This window comes from Vanellus vanellus (assembly GCF_965231255.1).
Source record: "Vanellus vanellus genome assembly, chromosome: 3".
Classification (NCBI taxonomy): domain Eukaryota; kingdom Metazoa; phylum Chordata; class Aves; order Charadriiformes; family Charadriidae; genus Vanellus; species Vanellus vanellus.
In genome coordinates, this window is record NC_138907.1 from 94,609,610 (window position 1) to 94,627,661 (window position 18,052).

Consider the following 18,052-nt stretch of genomic DNA (forward strand, 5'->3'; position numbering starts at 1 on the left):
CACAAAATAACAACAGCAGGTGTAAATTAGTTTCCATTTGCTTCTGATCTTATACCTAGTTTTAGTGTCGATCCAAAGCCAAGTCTCTGGAAAATGAGTCCTCACATAGAGATTGCTGAAATCAGGAGGTCCATTTTTAGATACTGGCATATCGTCACCGAAACCATCCTCTATGGGTATCATTCCACCATCTACAAAAAAAAAAAAAAAAATATTGTCCTACCTACAAATATCTAGGTTTAAGAAAAATCAAATTAATACAGTGTTTGGAGCATAATCTATAGCTTTGTTACATATGGTAACACTACTCTGTGACATTTGACATTAGGGACTTTTTTTTTTTCTTACTTGTTTTTTTTTTAAGAATAAAAAAGGTTTTACACAAACTTAAATTTCTACATGGCCTTTCTGGAGCGCTCATGCAACCAGTGTAATAGGGCTACACGTGACAAACTATTGCCACATACATCAACCAAAACTGCAAATAAAAACTCCGTTCACCCTCAGGCTTTAACAGGTAGTGTTGCTCAGGACTGCAGCAAAAAGGAAGTTTTTAAAATACTAGTCATATGAATTTTGTATGTCTTGAACCTTGGAAATGGTGATGGTTTGCAAGGCTGGATGCAGCCTGGATGCACTACAGTAAGAAAACATAATAGGGACTCTAACCCATGGAAATCCTTCCCAACTCAGTAAATTATATTTGGCTGCATTTATTTTTATTACTTACAAAGAAAATGTTCCTTATCCTCCTCAAGAACTGCATCAGTTGATACCCAAAGGCTGCATTTCTGGATAAAATTTATACAGTATATCTCAATACAGGACATTCAGGACATAACAGTGCTTATCTATTTTCTTTTTCTTTCTTCTAAAGAAAATAAAGTCATCATAATAAAGCAATTATAGAACTAAAGCAAGTAATATACGGGAAGCAACAAAACTGAGATCATCTGAATCTGAATATTGCCTTAATGACTGGAAACTTTTCAAAGGGAAGACAATATCAAGCATAAAGCAATCCATATTTATGGAAATATATACATATTTCTTTGCATTCAGACTATTTGCATATTGATAGATTTCACGATTCAAAACCTATATCAGGAATGAACACAGCACACTGTCTACAGTCTCAAACTTTTAAAAGGGCATTTTTCTCCAGCAAGTGATGTGCAGAGCACTAAGCAGTAAAAAACCACCATCTTAGAATTAAAAAAAAAAAAATACCTGAAAGACACCAAAAGAACCTCTGACCAGAGGGAAATACTGCACTGTGCTGTATAAATTGAGCTCATGGAAGACCTAAGACAAGAAAAAGAAAATCATCCAGACAGTGAATGCAAACTCACATTTTTCAGAACTTTCACTGTTGTAGATGCCAATTCATAGAGCTGTACCTCAAGCAGCAGCTTGCTTAGCTCTCATGTCAAACAGAAAAGAAAAGAATGCGTGACAGGATGAAGGGGATTAGGCTGCAATGTTTTCATGATTAATGGAAGAGTGACAAAGACTATACAAGCCTAAAATAAGAACCTACAGCCCACTGATATTCTATGGCACTTGGGCTATGTCATGTGAGCGCTTTAGGAATGATGTATATTGTCAGCTCTTTCAAATTGTTGATTCACTAGAGCTTCTGCAAGTAAAGGGAATTAAAAAAGATGATTAATTTATTCCGTTCTTCAAAACATAAAATTATTTCTTTATTTTATGTTACCAATTTTAAATAGCACCAAGCACAAATCATTAGGGAGTTTTTCCAACTTTTTGGTCTTTCCTGAAAAAAGAAGCTGCCAAGTGTTAACTGAGCAGTTTATCAAATGGAAGAAGAATAAAGTATTAATTTGAATTAGAAATGCTAGGCCTATTATTTTGTAAGCCTTACAGTCTTTTCCGCTCATGTTGACAAACTACTTGCAGAAGTAAAAAATATTTGCATAATTAAGGACTAAAAATCCTGCCCAAAGCCCATTACTTATTCAGCATATAAACTGTAACATTTCCACAAACACACATCTTTTATACACACCATAATGAAAAAACCCTTCTTCCCATCCACTTACAGAATCTTCTGTTATATCACTACTTTCTCCTAGAAGCTTTGTACTTTTATCAACAACTGCAAGTCCAATTACTGATCCTGGTTCTGTTGTGCTGATTTTAAGGGAGACCTTCTCAGATGGCTTGACCTTATCTTTGCTCCAAGAGATTTTAATCTAGAAAAAAGTAAAACACATCACTGGTTTAAATTATACAGGGATATTTACAGCCGCTAACAACTCCGAGGAAGCATTTCCTTAGCTTAACTGGCTATAATTAAGACCCTGCATTCGCATTTCCTAGGACCTTTGGGAAAATACTATGGCATTCATTTTGCTGTCTTGCTCTCCTAGCTGATCAGTTCCTTGGACTGGTGGGAAGTTGGCATCAGGATCCATTGCCATTTCAAACAGATCTCAGTATACAAGTAGCAATCTCTTGAGCCACAAGGATGCACCAGTTTCTACAGCTGAGGGCAGTAAAAGAAACACATTCCCTGTTTATCAATGCACAATGCGTCATGTAACTTATTCAGGGCAAGATTATTCTGGAAAAAACTTCAGCCTTTAAAGATTACACCTAAGTCTTCCACAGTGAGGTCAGTACAAGAAAAGGCATGCATGTCATAGATGCCTGGGTAAGAAAAAAGGAAATAAAAGGGCTAATACAGCATCAGTATGCCTTCCACCAAGGTGCTGAAGAGAGGAAGGAATACTCTAAGGTATTTCTAATGTGTCCCATCCCTACTGCATCAGATGACAATGCAGAATGTCCATTTAAAATGAAAAACTTTACTCTTTTCCTTCATCAAAACACCATTACTTTAAAGCTTAGAGGTAGAATTCATCTCCACACTTAAGTTACCTACATTTAGCTTTCCACGTTTCAGTTGAGTGTTTAAACTCTCATCATACACAGAGTCAAAAGAAGCAGTGGAGACTAGATAGCAGTTTGGCTCACCATGAAGCACAAAACCAAGTGGTGGTGAAGAAAACAGTCCTCCAGGCTCCACTGACTGTACTGGCTGCAGGTGGGATTCAGTTACATAAACACTCGCACTTAGTGCCACTTGAGACATTCAAAGGTATCCAAGACATGTCCGGTGGTGCTGACAGACGGGACACGTAACTTACCCTTCTGGAGCAGGCATCAGAGTCCAGGAAGAATAACTTAAAACCACAGTCTTTCTGGACAACTGATTCTCCGTAAACTGAGTCTAGACACGTAACTCACATACAGAGATGATGCCCGGTGACCCGAAGGCACCTGGAACCACTTGAGATGTCCCACAGCATGCTGCCTGACCCTCAATTCCCATTCCAGACAGGGTTAGGTCTCCCATAGGACCTGCGAAATATCCACTCGTGCCATGATGTCATCTTGAATACCCTGTGGCCTCTTGAAAGACACGAGATGTCTGTGCTTAAGCAACTGAATCCTGACCCTACATGTAAATAAATGTATTTAGATGTCTGAATCTACAGCCCCATCATACCCTTCCTCTGATAAATCTGTGTAGTGGTATCTTCCACGTACATTCAGTATGAAAATCACAGAGCAACAGCAAATACACTAATGTTGCCAACATAAATAGGATTAGCACCATGTGCTTCACTGTAAAATGGCATCAGACTGATCTACACAGAAAAATGGTGTCTGGGTAAGGACACTGTGGCACTGCAGCTCTGTATATTCAATTTTACCAACTCATTTACAGAAATGAAATACTAATCAAGGGAATAAATTACAGACAAAGTAGCTTTCCACAGTATTGAATTAATTTCAGCGGCTAGCGTTCAAATGGGGAAATTGAAACAGATTCAAATTTTGCCCCCTTTGAGATCCTTTCTTTCCTTATCGTAGATTTTTTTACTATCCAGTCTTTACAGCATATACAGTAATGCTAATACTAAATTCTTATAATCTACCACCTCAGTTTTCAGCCTCTCTGTATATATACTAGGATCATGTTTTTCATCCATAAACTACATTTAATTAAACTGGTATTTTTAAGATCGGGCCTTACCTCATTGCTACAGAATATCCTGTAGTCTTATTGGTGAACACTGCAATCGGTGGAAAGATTTCTTTTTGTTTCCAGAAGGCTGAACCAAACTGTTATGCCTTCCTTGTTAGAAACATCTTCCTATCTCTACCCTAAAAATCCCAAGTTTTAATTAAATTATCTTATTCTTTTTCTGTTCACGTAAAGTCTTCAGACATTGGTACATAATAACCATAATCAACAAATGTGGCCTGCAGCTCCCTTGCTGCTCCCTCACCATCCTGCCTCTCCACTTCCTTGTCCTGTGATAACTTATATACTGAGTTTGGATGAATCATGAAGTGAATGGAGAAATGTTGCTCACAGGAGTAAGACAAATAGCATCCCTGCTGACATATGGTTATAAGTATTAAAGTTTCCATAGAGGAGGAAAAATTTGTACCCACCATGAGCCCTTGGGTGGTCTCACCTGTAAAAAGTCACAGTGAGTCTTTTATTTGCACGAAGGACCAAATCTCATTCTTGTAAGCAAGCTGGAAAAATCAATTCATTGCTGCAATAGCACTTTTCCCATACTTCAAGCTTTTTTGAGTTAAAGTATGCACAGTCACATGAAACACTGGTCACATTAACTGATGACACAGCCAAAAAAACTTGCACCTGTGCTTTGACCAGGAAAGATATGAGCACTCCTGGCTTATGGAAGGAAGGACCTTCTGCAAAGTCTCCTCAGACCACTGCTGTATGCTGGGCTCCCTGTGGTCACACTACCTACAATGTGACCACTGACTGGGTAGAAGAAGGTCTTCGTCAACATTTACAGTTCCACACTTAGAGCATTAATGAGTATCTTTCCACTATATTGGCCAGAGCAATCTTTGGCTATTAAAAACATGAGGAGATGCTGTGTGCCTATTTATGTGAAAGACATAGCGCTAGTAGAAATTTCTTTCAGATATAAAGTAGCCCTACATTTATAGCTACACCCTAACTGTACTGGTATTATCAAGCGTTTCCAAGGACTTACACAAACCTCAGATTAGATCCTCAATGAGGAAGGTTTTACATGTACAATCCTATGATCTAAAACACTGTACACCACGCAACAAATAGACAAAAACATGGTCTCAGACTTGAGTTCAATATACTTACCTTGTCATCCAAAACAGGTTGAATAGGGATAGTGAGAGCATCATTTACAACCACTCCAAGTTCATCAACGTAGAACACAAGTATACATGCCAAAGGAGCCCAGGAGTTTTCTGCTGTTAAAGTGAATGTTTTTGCAGCCTTTGTGCCAAAAGCCATAATTTGTTCCTTAGATAACACCTGAAAGGGAAAAATTAAGCACTCAGTCTAGTGGTATCTCAATATGTCATAAGCTCTATGATTCCTTCTTCAAATAGCCATTAAAAGAAGAGACACATCGCTGTGATTTTTTATTTTACTATGTGGTTGACCCATTCTATGAGACTGGGTATAGAAAAAGGGAAAAATGTAATATTTAAACATTATAAATAGATGTTTTTCATGTTTGAATTCCTGTACCACTATGGACAAGAACTACAATGATGAGTGCACAGCACAACAAGAACATAAAAATGCAACAGTAATACATCTCGGTCACATGGGTCATCTATAATAGCATTTAAGTTTGGATCAGGAATACAGTTTTAAAAGCAAATCTCCCAAACATCCCTACTTACCACACTTTCGTTTGCACCGTGGAGAATGTGAACCGAGGCCCACTAATGTGTTCCAGCTAAGAACAGGCATTCATTCCACTAGATCAGATGAGATCTGAAGCTACTTCAAAATACCTGGAGTTCAGCCCCACAGCATCAACTTTTTCACTTGAAATCTTTTCCTATTGGACCATACCACTTACTAATAAAGACAGAGCCATGAAGGGCAGTTCCCTGCCTTTGACTGCGTGTACCTGATTTTTTTTTAAATCCTCTAGAGGGTGCTTCTATTTTAGATAATACGCATGAATTCCCACATTCCCCATGTGGGTTTTCCTCATCCAGTTTACTATTAAAGACTCTAAAAGGAAAAGAATTGCAGTTGTCATAATCATTATGGTGTAGACTGTGCATAAGACATGCATGGACAGGATGGGAGACTGATGACAGTATGTATAATAAACCCTTCAACCCAGATGCTGTAAGATACAGTACAGCAGCTGAGCCATTAAACAAGCCATCAGCCAACCCATGTCTTTGAAAATGCTTCCTAGGATGTTCTCTTGTTAACAATGCTACCCTGCCTACTGGACCATCAGTTTTCTCAGCAGGCAGGTCTCCTCGCTCTGTGCCTGCAGGCTCAGCCCTGACAGTCCTGAACGCACGTCCAGGCTCCACCAGCTTCCTGGTTCCACCTGCGTCTGCAGGACCTGCTGACAAGTCCCAGCTTGGGCTGCTCCTGGGCTTTCCCTGCCCCTTCTCCTGGGTGCTCTGCACAGTCAGAGACAGTATCGCTCTCACAGTTGCACCTTGTCTCACACATCCGCAAGCAGAGATAACCCAACACCCAAATAAGAGATGCTCTTCTCCCAGAGAGCACCTCCTTACAGTGCCAGAGGCGTTTCTGCTAAGTAGCAAAACGGAGGTCTTTGAAAAGGACCGTCCTAGTGGAAAGGAAGTGTTTGGGCCACCTCTTCCACAAAGCACAATAAAAAATGCTGAATCTTTCTACACATTCCACTCACTGGAGTATTTCTCAGGTAGGCAAAAGCCATCTTGGACTGTCCCCATATGTAAAACCAGTAACTCACCAGATAGTGGAACTCTTTCACTGGCTTGTTGCTTGCAATACTCAGCTCAAAAGGCTTCCCAGCCTGGAAAAAAAATATGATTGATACAGGTGAGCATGGAAACATGATAAGTAACTTGAACTGTTCTTACCTTGGCAAAATTTGTCTCAGACTGTACCTTTATATCCTGGCTCTTTGTTTTAACCTGGAGATAAGTCTGGCTGGGGGAGCTGAACACATCATAAACACCTATGTCGGTCCTGCTGCTGAGGAATTCTGCCTGCAAGACAATGTAAACCAAAGCTCTTAACAAAACAGCAAAATCTGTGTGATATGCACATACATGTTACTGTTTACAGGAGCACGGTAGCCTTAACGGCAGTAACGGGTGACGTTACTGTTTGCTTTGGGTATCTGTTTTCTTTTTTCCCTTGCTATCTCGGTGCAATTATTTAGATTGCATTTAGACAGTATCCATCACTTTCTTTCCAGCTCTAACATAAATATGAAGCAAGGAAAATAACAGTAGGTGACATATCAGCTGTTGCAGATGGCAGGAACAGCATACCATTGCTCACAGCACACTCAGTTTGGTGTGTTGCCGTTCCAAACTAACATATTACAAAGCAATACCTGAACTCTCAGAGTTTTTGTATTAGACAGGATTGGAAACTCAATATCAATAATTCCGTTTTCTGGGACTGTGTAATTCAGGACGTGGACTGTCAGGTTTCTCTCCTCTGTTGCCTCATTCTCAAGGTGAGAAAGTGAAGAGTGGTGAAAAAGTAGGTCTGACTGTTGTGCAGTGATTGTGACAAGATTCTGCCTCTCTTCAGCTGTCAGCTGGTTGCTATCAGAACGTGTCACCTTTAGCTAAAAGCAAAAAGAAAGAAAACATCTATCAACAGTCTAAAACTAAAATTCACAACGCAGGTAACAATATATTTCTGCTCACATCACATCAAAAAAACAAGGGGATCCTCAGATCTCTGACACATCAGTAACTTTATATTTAATCCCTTGACAGCACTGCAGGCAGGCAAGTCAGCCAAGAACAAAATTATTCATAACTCCAGGGAGTAAAAAAAGAGCAAAAGCAAAGCAGGTGGAACGGAAAAGGTGACCTGCCTTTCAGCTCTCCCGACTACTCTTCTTGTTGAAAACACTTGTCTCTCAGGCAAAATATGCATATCCTACCTAAAGCCTGAATATTTAATTCTGTCATTTGTATGTCACCACCACCACCACCACAAAGGACAACCTAACATTACATCATGTGCAGGAAAATGTGTCAGATGAGCAGAGATGGTACCGAGTCAGATGTCTTTATGGATATATCAGAATTGACACTCTGTAACTTCTTCTCTCCAGCATCCATCAATCAACCTACATCAATCCACCTACAACTTACATCAACCTTTATTCCCATATTCAAGCAGATTCTCATCCATAGTAAAACCACTCTCCTTTTGCACTACGTACTTAAAATTTCAACTTCTACATTTAAAAGCACTGAACTAATGTTTCCCTTTTCTTTTTCCATCCAGAGGTCTGTCACTCCATTACCTCTCCTCCTCTGCCATTATTTTCCTATCCTCTCTCTGTACAGCATACGTAGACAGCAGCTGTTCCTTCACACTCCTCTGAAAGCATAACTGATACTTCCTTCTCTCCCAGTTACAAGCATTGCTAAATGCTTCAGCTACCTCTCACTCAGCTCATCTTTGGAAGAGGAAGCAGGTCAGAGCTGGAATCAAACTGGGATGCTGGCAAGGAAAATAAAAAGGACAAAAACCAAAGACCCAAATGATCAGGATAGCACAAAGCTACGGCTTGAGCCAATCTACTCTGAAAGTGCATATTCAGCCTATTTTATTGTTATTTAAGTCTGATTTCTACAAAGCAAAGGCTCAAGAATTGTAAAGTCAATTCCCCTTTTCAAGCAAAATGCAGTGATGCAATATGCAACTTCCGCTAAATGTAGAAATACTGAACGCAGACTATGGACAGCATGAAGAACATGAAATACTTCTGTGAGAAGACTGCAGCTGGCATGAGAAAGACAGGACAGAAGGCAGAAAAGACACTTTCACTTGAGAGCAATGTGGTTTGTTGAGTTTTACCGAATTTTGTAACAGCTGCTTAGTTTCTTATACATATATGCATTATATAAAGTATATATTTGTGTGTGTGTGTTTATATACACACTTCCATATACAAATATAATTAGGAGGGCTGGGACTCAGTAACTACTCTGTTGTTTTAAAGCACAGTCACCTAACGGAAAACAATCAGCCAGAAACTGAAAAGATTTCTCTTCCATAAGAATGCTGAAAAACTATATGCAAATATATCCCGCCAACACTACAGCATTCCCTGCCACTTTATCCTTTTCCAGAGCAAACACCTTTAAGTTTAGTATTTGCCAATGTGCATCATGAAAAAAGAGGTAATTTGCAAACAAATCTGTAAATTATACTTAAAAATCTGAAACAAACTTTGGCATCTATGCAAAAATACAGCAGAAGAAGTCACATTTGTTTATGCACAGATCATAATAAAACAAAAGAACTTACAGTAGCTATGAAGTTCAGAGAAGGCTTTATAACTCTAGAGTAGTCCATAAATTCAATAAAATAGTCACTTTGCTTTGGAAATATGATGGTACTTGAATTTTGGGAGACTCCTGTTGAATAATTGTATGTGTTTAGACAACATGCTTTTAACATACATTTTCCTTTAGCAGCAATACTATTTACTGCCCATGATTTTTAAATAATCCTATCATATTTTTCTCCATTTCCACTCCTCTCTCTCTTCACCCTTCCAGTTAAGGATCAGTACAAAGGTGGTATGTGCACTGGTACTGTCTTGCACAATGCCAGATAAGCCATACCACATAGTGCTCTACTCCACACAGATTATGTCAGAATGACACAAGGACACAAGGAAGGAACTCGAAAGACTCAAAGCAGCCAACTTCACCTTGCCAGGGTTCCTACAGAAAGTCTGTAATGAAACCTAGTTTCTGGGACAGGCAGAAATTTTGTACAAATGATTTTTTTCTAATACACAAAGTGCAGTGGAACGTGAACTCACAAAAAGGACCAGTTTGCAAATCAGGCGGTCTAGAAGAGTTCATGGGAAAGACAGTGGACAACAGAGAACTTTTTCTACTGATGTGGTTTACAAATACACAAGTAAGGTTGCGATTTAACTTCAGTTCGTAAGACTCAGACTGCTGCTAGCAATTCTTTATGCCTGCTCTTCTCATCAAAAGTGATCAGTCATTGACTTTAAGCCCCCATCTGAACATACCTCTTGGTTATTTAATAAATCATTTCATGTAGAACTGTATTGAACTGAGTTAACAGCTGGTTAAACTACTTGATATCTACGCAAGCAACAGTTCAGATAATATATTTTTTTAGACAATATATTTGCATGTGGATGGTTCGTACTGCCACCAGCACGTGATGTTTTTCTAGAGCTCCAAGCCCTTCCACATAGTGGTAAGCTCTTCCAGCACCACCTACTCTTCGGATTTCTCTCAGAAGCCATCGCACAGCCACATACCTGTAAGTGACTCAGTGACCACCGCAATAATTTCTATTGGCTCTGTGTAATCACTGTCACCTTGGTGCCACGACTGATCAGTGTTCAAGTTTTGCAACATAAGCTTGTTACAGGTTACATTCACAGATCCGTTTATCTGCAATGTAGAAAAAAAAAAATTGTTGAACGGGCAAAGCCAAGGACATCTTCTCATCCACAACAGCTTATTTCTGGTTAAGTCCTGTAGCTCTCCCCACATACAAGTTCTGGAGTGTCAACACCAGAAAATTATGAACGCTGACCTTTATTTTTTGCTTTCAGTAACCGTTTTTATTAAATCCAATAGAAGTTCATTACTTTTTAGAGTCAATAATGCCTTATGGAGAAAGTTACTTTTTTTTTTCTAATATCTAGAATTATCCACTTCACATGGCCAGAGCAGTGGTGCCCTATGCTTTACAGAAAAATACAACGAACAAGTCCCTGCCTGAGGAGGGGGGTACACCCTATCCAACATCCCTGAGCTCAAAGTTTCTTTAGGCTAAGTGCTGCTGAAGGCACTGAAGTCAGCCAACAGAAAATGATGTGACAGAAAATCACACCATTTAGCAGAAACTGAACCTGTTTTAAACGTAGTCCACAGCTTGAAAGTAAAAGGCCAGATTTCAGAAAAGGATGCCATGAATCTATCAACACTTTTAAGTCTTCAGATCAAAACTGTATGCCTTTTTAAATTGCATGCTCCATCTTACATCTAGTAAAGTAACCTCAATGTAATTACTAGGTAAAAAGTAGGCAAAATGCTTTAGTCTCTACCATGCTAGACGTCCACCTGGACAATTGCAATGGTCTCCTCTGGCCTTGTAAGGCAGAGCTGTGTGCGCAGGGGCACACACGGGGCCAGGGAGCGTTCCCAGGCATGGGGTCTCCATCACCCACACTGCTACAGTGGCTCCTGGGAATTTTTTCTACCTGGGCCAACTAGCATTCTCCAAAATAACTTCCAGGAACGGTTCAAGGGACAACAACAGCCAAGTATCACTCCCAACGGGCAGTTTGAATATAGCCATTTTGTTCTGGAAATTAAAGAGAGTTTAACACTATCCATGCAAGTCACTCCATAGACCATGCCAGCTGAACTTAGCACTCAAGAATGGTCCCAGGTATATTTAACCCACAAAAGTAGCCACAGACTTAAAGTCGACAACGCAACAAACTTCTATAAGAAGTCTCACCTCCATTGTTGTTGTTATGTTTCTCTTATTTGTCCAGTAAGAGACAGAAAGGCAAGTGACCGTTACAGTTCCCTTCACTGGCTTTCCATACATGTACCTGAAACACATCAGTCAAAGTCAAACAATGCACTCCCTCCAGGACTTGGGCTCCTAAAGAGCTCTCAAGGCAAAAGCTTCTACACTAAAATATTTTCCTCTGGCCTCAAACATGGCTAGAACACATTTGTAATTTGAAACATGGTGTCATAGTTTCAGCTGGGACGGAGTTAACTTTCTTGCTAGCAGCTGGTATAGTGTTATGTTTTGGATTTGGAATTCGAAACACTGATGAAAACACACTAATGTTTTTGGTTGTTGCTAGGCAGTCAAGGCCTTTTCTGCTCCTCGTACCGCCCTGCCAATGATCAAGCTGGGAGGGCACAAGAAGTTGGGAGGAGACAGCCGGGACAGCTGACCCCAACTGACCAAAGGGATATATCTTTCATACCATGAGACATCACGCCCAGCATATAAAGCTGGGGGAAGAAGAAGGAAGGGGGAGACGTTTGGACATATGGCAGTGGTCTTCCCAAGTAACCGTCATGTGTGATGAAGTGCCGCTTTCCTGGAGACGGCTGAACGCTGATGGGAAGTAGTGAATGAATTCCTTGCTTTCCTTTGCTTGCATGCACAGTTTTTGCTTTACTTATTAAACTGTCTTTATTTCAACCCACAAGTTTTCTCACTTTTACTCTTCTGGTTCTGTCCACTATCGCAACTGGGGAGACCAAGCATGCGGCTGCGTGGTTCTAGCTGCTGACTGGGGTCAAAACATGACACGTGGACTTTTCAATACTGAGATCAGTTTATTGACACTAAAGTCAGAAGCCCAAAACCTAGAGAAGATGTACAGTGCTGCTCTTTCCTCCACACGAGCTCTATAAACCTATTACGATTATTATGAACTGTAGAATGCAGAAAAATTAACTATATTAAGCTAAGCTGGAAACAAGTTATTGAACAGAACACCAATGTAGCACCATAATTAATATGCAGTAGAGTTAAAATGGGATGCGGGAAGTGCAAGTGTTATGCTTCCCAAATGCTGCTAATACAAAATGAGGGATCTCAAGGCATTTATACTCAAATTATTTAGTAATCACAATCAAAGCAATCACGGCATTATCACATGGCAAACATAATTTGCAGCTGTGGCACACCTGAAAACTGCAACATATTCACTTTTCAGAATGGCATTAGCAATCTGCAGCTGGTGAGTAGTAATAAAAAAAAAAATTCTGTATAAATGTTTCCAAGATACACATAAAAGAAACCATGACATTATCAGATTCAGACACAGAAAGAGGAGGGAAAAAAAACCAAAAATCACTTTAAGTACTTTTAAGTCGTTGTGGATTTGATTGGCAGCCACTTATGAAATATCAAAGCTGAAAAGCAGAGGGAAAAATTAATTAAATAGCATAGTTACAGGAAGAACTCTGACAACACTGTCTTGCACCTCAACTCAGTCTTTCCAAGCAGACCTAATTACAGTAATAAGCTGCCATTAACCTTGAAATCGTACTGCCATTGGGTGGCATCCCTGTACTGTAACTTAATCTAATAATACTCCAGAGATGAGAAAGGAAAAGGGTTTTATGACATCTACAAGTGTAGGGTCATATAAACTCTTTGTATACAGAGGCATTACGCCTATAAAAACAGTCACCAGGAATGAAGTCATTCCGTATAAATAACTATGACGCATCGGTCAAATTTTGGCACTGCTGGGATTCAATCTTAGACAATTCACTGGCATCCAAGTCTAGATTTATTGCAGCAGACAGGTACACTTTCAAACATCTTTTGAGAGTACCTAATGAAGGAGCCAAGTACCCTGTGGAAGACCAAAATGACTTAGAAAAACAAATTCACATTGGCATATAATGGACTCCAAAAGGAAAGCAGAATGAGGAAAAAAAATGAGGAAAACTTTTTTCTTTAAAATTGCCCCTTATGAGAAACCTAGATGGTTTATAATATGAGGTTTGGTTTATACCTGATATTATATGGAAACTTTTTCTCAAAAGTCCAAACATTTAATTTAAATAGCTTGTTAATCAATCATTTCTGCATATCACTTATAAATGGAGTGTTTGTTTAGAAGGTAGGTATTTTATGGAATTAAATAAACCACAAAAGACCTTTTATTTCAGGTTGTCTTGAATTGATCTGTCAAGTAGCTCTATCTGTCTCTCATCTTCCCAACAGAAAATCAATTTCTATTTGAGATTAAAGCATACTGAATTTTTTGTCTAGATATTTGTTCAGCTGAAAAATAAAAACAATATTTATACAATGGTCTACAGTGAAGTCTCTTCTGAATTTCTCAAGAGCTTTTAATTCTTCACCCATTCACAGGTATAGGTATTTTGACAGACAGAAGAAGTCTATATTTCAAATCCACAATATGGATAAATCTGATCAAAAAGGATGTGGACAGAAGTTTGCATAATTTTCCAAATGGTCTAATAAAATACAGTTAGTCTACCTACAGACCTTCACATGATAAGTTGGAGACACCACAAAAGAGCCATAATAACAACAAAATGCCTCAAAATATACATTATACGCAAAAGACTCAAGAAATTTTCTGAATAAGGTAGCTAAAAACGTCTTGGCTATAGTCTAGATATACCTTTACCAGTCCAAAAACTTAACCAGAAGTCTGAAGATCTATCTAACATTGTTACAACAAAATCCAATAACTAGAAATGGATGCCAGCCAACTAATTTTGACTAGAAAGCACTTTTTCAGCATTATAAATGTAAGCTTTCACTTTGACATTTGGAGACCCACAGTAATTTTCTTAAGAGTGAAGGTGACAACGGTATCAATGATTTACTTACTTTGCAGTGACAACACCAGTTACGTCTTCCTGTCTCAAAGAGTAGTATAATGGTGTTGTTATCATAACATCAAATTTTGGTAAAACTAAAAAAAAAAAAAATTACAGAAAGCATTGAATTCACACAAGAAATAATACCTTTTTCTTTTTTTAAGGATAAGGATAGAACACATAATATGGTAAAGACTACTACAGTTTCCTAAGGAATATACGCTAAGATATATTTTTAAGTCAACCCTATGCATGCCTCAGACTAAGACTTTTTGTTGAAAGGGTAACACCAAGCATCACAAGAGCAGCCTGCACACAAGATTGTAAGGCTCAAATATAAAACATTTAGCCTATTCAGACTTTACAGAATCATCAACAAGCTTCATTATCAGATATTATACAGATATTTTGGGATGAACGCATTGCCTGCAAGATCCCGGAAAAAGAGGGACAATAACCACATCTCATAGGCTTAAGATAAGTAAAGATTGCATGACATCCAGACACTACAGTAGTAGGTCATTAAAACTACCAAAGATAAACAGGGCAGCTGATAAGACGATATTTTTTCCAGGACACAGCATCAGTCTCAGAGAAGCAAGAGATTTGGAAATTAGACTTTCTGGAAGTATTCAAAAGGTTCGTGCTAGCCAAGGTAAACTTGTCCAAATTAATAGAAAATAAACTACCAATTTTGGTCACTACTGAATGCCCTTAAGTGACACTTACCATATTCCATCACTTTAAATCTTTGATAATGAACTTGACCCTATTGAAAAAAAATCATATGAGAAAATACATACAATTGTGGTTAGATTAGCAAATTTAACATACCTTCTAGGCCAAATCCCACACATATTCAAGTTAAATTACAATTTCTGACATAATGTGATTTTAAATCATGGCTCAACCATTATCAGCTCCTGTTGTGGAGCTCCTGTAGGAACCAGTAGTATATATTTGCACCACAGAAGGACACAGCTCACAAGCAGCAGATTGTAAATATATATAATGAAGAGCTTGTGGAGCTTCTGATCTGCAAAAATTTACATACCGCTGGTTTCTGTATAAAGAACCAAATATCTGAGCTAGCTAGCATAAAACTATCTAGCATAAGTACTCACAGTCATCAGGATGAATCACGACTTACCTACCAGCAGTATCTTCAATAGCTCACTTAAAATTAACTCAAGTATCTCTAGACAAAAGGGAAGCTCCTACAGTGCCTATCTACAGGACAAGACCATTTCAAAAGCATGTTTAATCTTAAGGTTTTTCATTTACTCAAAAGGCAGCTAAAATTCTGTTACAGTCTACAGTGCACACTTATTTCAGCAGAGATATTCTTGGGTTATATCTTTCTGCCTTGTTTATTCGTTAGTTAAAAATAATGGAAGAACTAAACAACTATACAATATATTCTTGTGTTCTCTACTATTTTCCTATTTTGCTAATTTTTTCACTTATTTTCTGATTTTCCTCAGGAGGGTATCTGAAAGCATGTTCTGGCATATCTTTGAGATATGGTGCATCGGGCCATATATGGCACATTGTTGGAAAATAATTTTTAATTTTTTTTAAACTCTCTGATCATTAAAAAATTCAGCAGCTATTTTTGTTCTTCGGTTCAATGACAGTTGACCAAAAAGTCATGGTAGTTTGCCACATGAATTTTGCTTTTTATAGTCTTACACAATTGTTTTTCCTTGCTAAAGTGAGAGTAACTCAAGTTGCACCAGGGGACGTTTAAATTGGATATTAGGAAAAATTTCTTCACTAAAAGGGTTATCAAGCATTGGAACAGGCTGCCCAGGGAAGTGGTTGAGTCACCATCCCTGGAGGTATTTAGAAGACGTGTAGATGCAGTGCTGAGGGACATGGTTTAGTGGTGGACTTGGCAGTATTAGGTTTATGGTTGGACTCGATGATCTTAAAGGTCTTTTCCAACCTAAATAATTCTATGATTCTATGATTCTGACCAAGCACATATGTTATTTGTCTGGAGACATATAACCCTCGTTCAATGATTTTTTTACAGCATCGCACCAAAAGCTGCCATCAGCAGGGCAATGGCATGAGGTGATTTACCAGCAGCGTCCAGAACTGGAGCTCTGAATCTCAGCTGATCTGCTTGACACAGGGATTACATTGAAGCAACGATTTTCCAAGAGGAAAATCTGAGCTCAGCTGGACTGGAAGAATGGGCTGAGAAAACAAAGGAGTCTCCACTTCCCAAAGATCAGGAAGGGAGAGGCTCCTTTTTTAAGCCTATTTTGCCTCTTTGCTTAAGACTCTTCTGAGGGTTAGGGGAAAGATCAAGACAGACAACAGTCTGTCACTAGGAGGTGGCTATTTTGAAAGGTTAATATTGCCAGCTGCTGCTCAATTGCATGATGACGTTATGTCGCTGTGGCGCTCAGAAGTCTGATTACTTTGATTATTCCTGAGAACAGTGACACCACTAAAAGTGACTATACATGCTGGAGCATCTCAGTGAACATGGTTTGAAATGTGGGACAGAGGAGACTGAATATGGATAACCAATTGTCAGGTAGCATCAAGATATGCCAGATGGGAATGAGCGTCTGTGGCAAGAGAGCATAAACTGAGAAGTCCTGTGGGAAAAACCTTAGGACTTGGATCCAAGCTGGAAACAGTTATAGCAGATCTCTCTTCCATGATCAACGACTATGCAGATTATATATATAAGACCAGGCCCCTTATACCTCTATATTTAAACTTTTTCTACCAAAAGACTTTTACCAAAGTAAAAATCCGACTGCTACTGATTTCATTATTAAGTCACTGACCATCAAAATAATTGCCATGTTTGTATTCCTAGTTTTGAAAAGATATATGCAGAATTGGCTATTTCCACAATATTTGTGCAGATCATAGAACCATAGAATGGTTTAGGCTGGAAGGGACCTTAAAGATCATCGAGTTCCAACCCCCCTGCCATAGGCAGGGACACCTCCCATGGCACCAGGTTGCTCAAAGCCCCATCCAGCCTGGCCTTGAACACCTCCAGGGATGGGGCCTCCACAACTTCCCTGGGCAATTTGTTCCAGTGTCTCACCACCCTCAGAGTGAAAAATTTCTTCCTCATATCTAATCTAAATCTCCCCTCTTGCAGTTTGAAGCTGTTACCCCTCATCCTATCACTACATGCCCTTGTAAAAAGTCCCTCCCCAGCTTTCTTGTAGGCCCCCTTCAGATACTAGAAAGCTGCTATAAGGTCTCCCCGGAGCCTTCTCTTCTCCAGGCTGAACAGCCCCAACTCTCTCAGCCTGTCCTCATAGGAGAGGTGCTCCAACCCTCTGATCATTACCCTTACAACACAAAATGCTACAGCACTGACACGCAGGTATCTTAGGAAAATGACCTGTAGTGAATTTGTCTCATGCCTAGTTCTCTGTACATCTTCTATTTCCAACGTTAAGCATATACGTGTTACCCTTGCCATTAAGCAAACCATGAACAGAACATTACCACAGCTGGCAGGATGAAAAAGCACCTCCCTTGTAAATGAGATTTTGATTCACATTACCTTAGAAGTCAAAAAAAAAAAAAAATTAAA

At 39.1% G+C, this 18,052-nt stretch overlaps 1 protein-coding gene across 1 annotated transcript in view; it reads right to left on the reverse strand.

The window, feature by feature from the left end:
• CD109 (CD109 molecule) overlaps positions 1 to 18,052 on the reverse strand; it is a gene marked incomplete at its 5' end in the record, with an annotated part of 79,930 nt that overhangs the window by 35,747 nt on the left and 26,131 nt on the right. Inside the window, 13 exons of the mRNA XM_082480744.1 lie at positions 56 to 191; positions 731 to 791; positions 1,231 to 1,305; positions 2,067 to 2,219; positions 5,201 to 5,377; positions 6,825 to 6,887; positions 6,982 to 7,083; positions 7,437 to 7,676; positions 9,380 to 9,489; positions 10,380 to 10,515; positions 11,594 to 11,690; positions 14,483 to 14,567; positions 15,202 to 15,241. Coding sequence (XP_082336870.1) covers positions 56 to 191; positions 731 to 791; positions 1,231 to 1,305; positions 2,067 to 2,219; positions 5,201 to 5,377; positions 6,825 to 6,887; positions 6,982 to 7,083; positions 7,437 to 7,676; positions 9,380 to 9,489; positions 10,380 to 10,515; positions 11,594 to 11,690; positions 14,483 to 14,567; positions 15,202 to 15,241 — 1,475 coding nt within the window. The remainder of the gene's footprint in view (positions 1 to 55; positions 192 to 730; positions 792 to 1,230; positions 1,306 to 2,066; positions 2,220 to 5,200; positions 5,378 to 6,824; positions 6,888 to 6,981; positions 7,084 to 7,436; positions 7,677 to 9,379; positions 9,490 to 10,379; positions 10,516 to 11,593; positions 11,691 to 14,482; positions 14,568 to 15,201; positions 15,242 to 18,052) is intronic.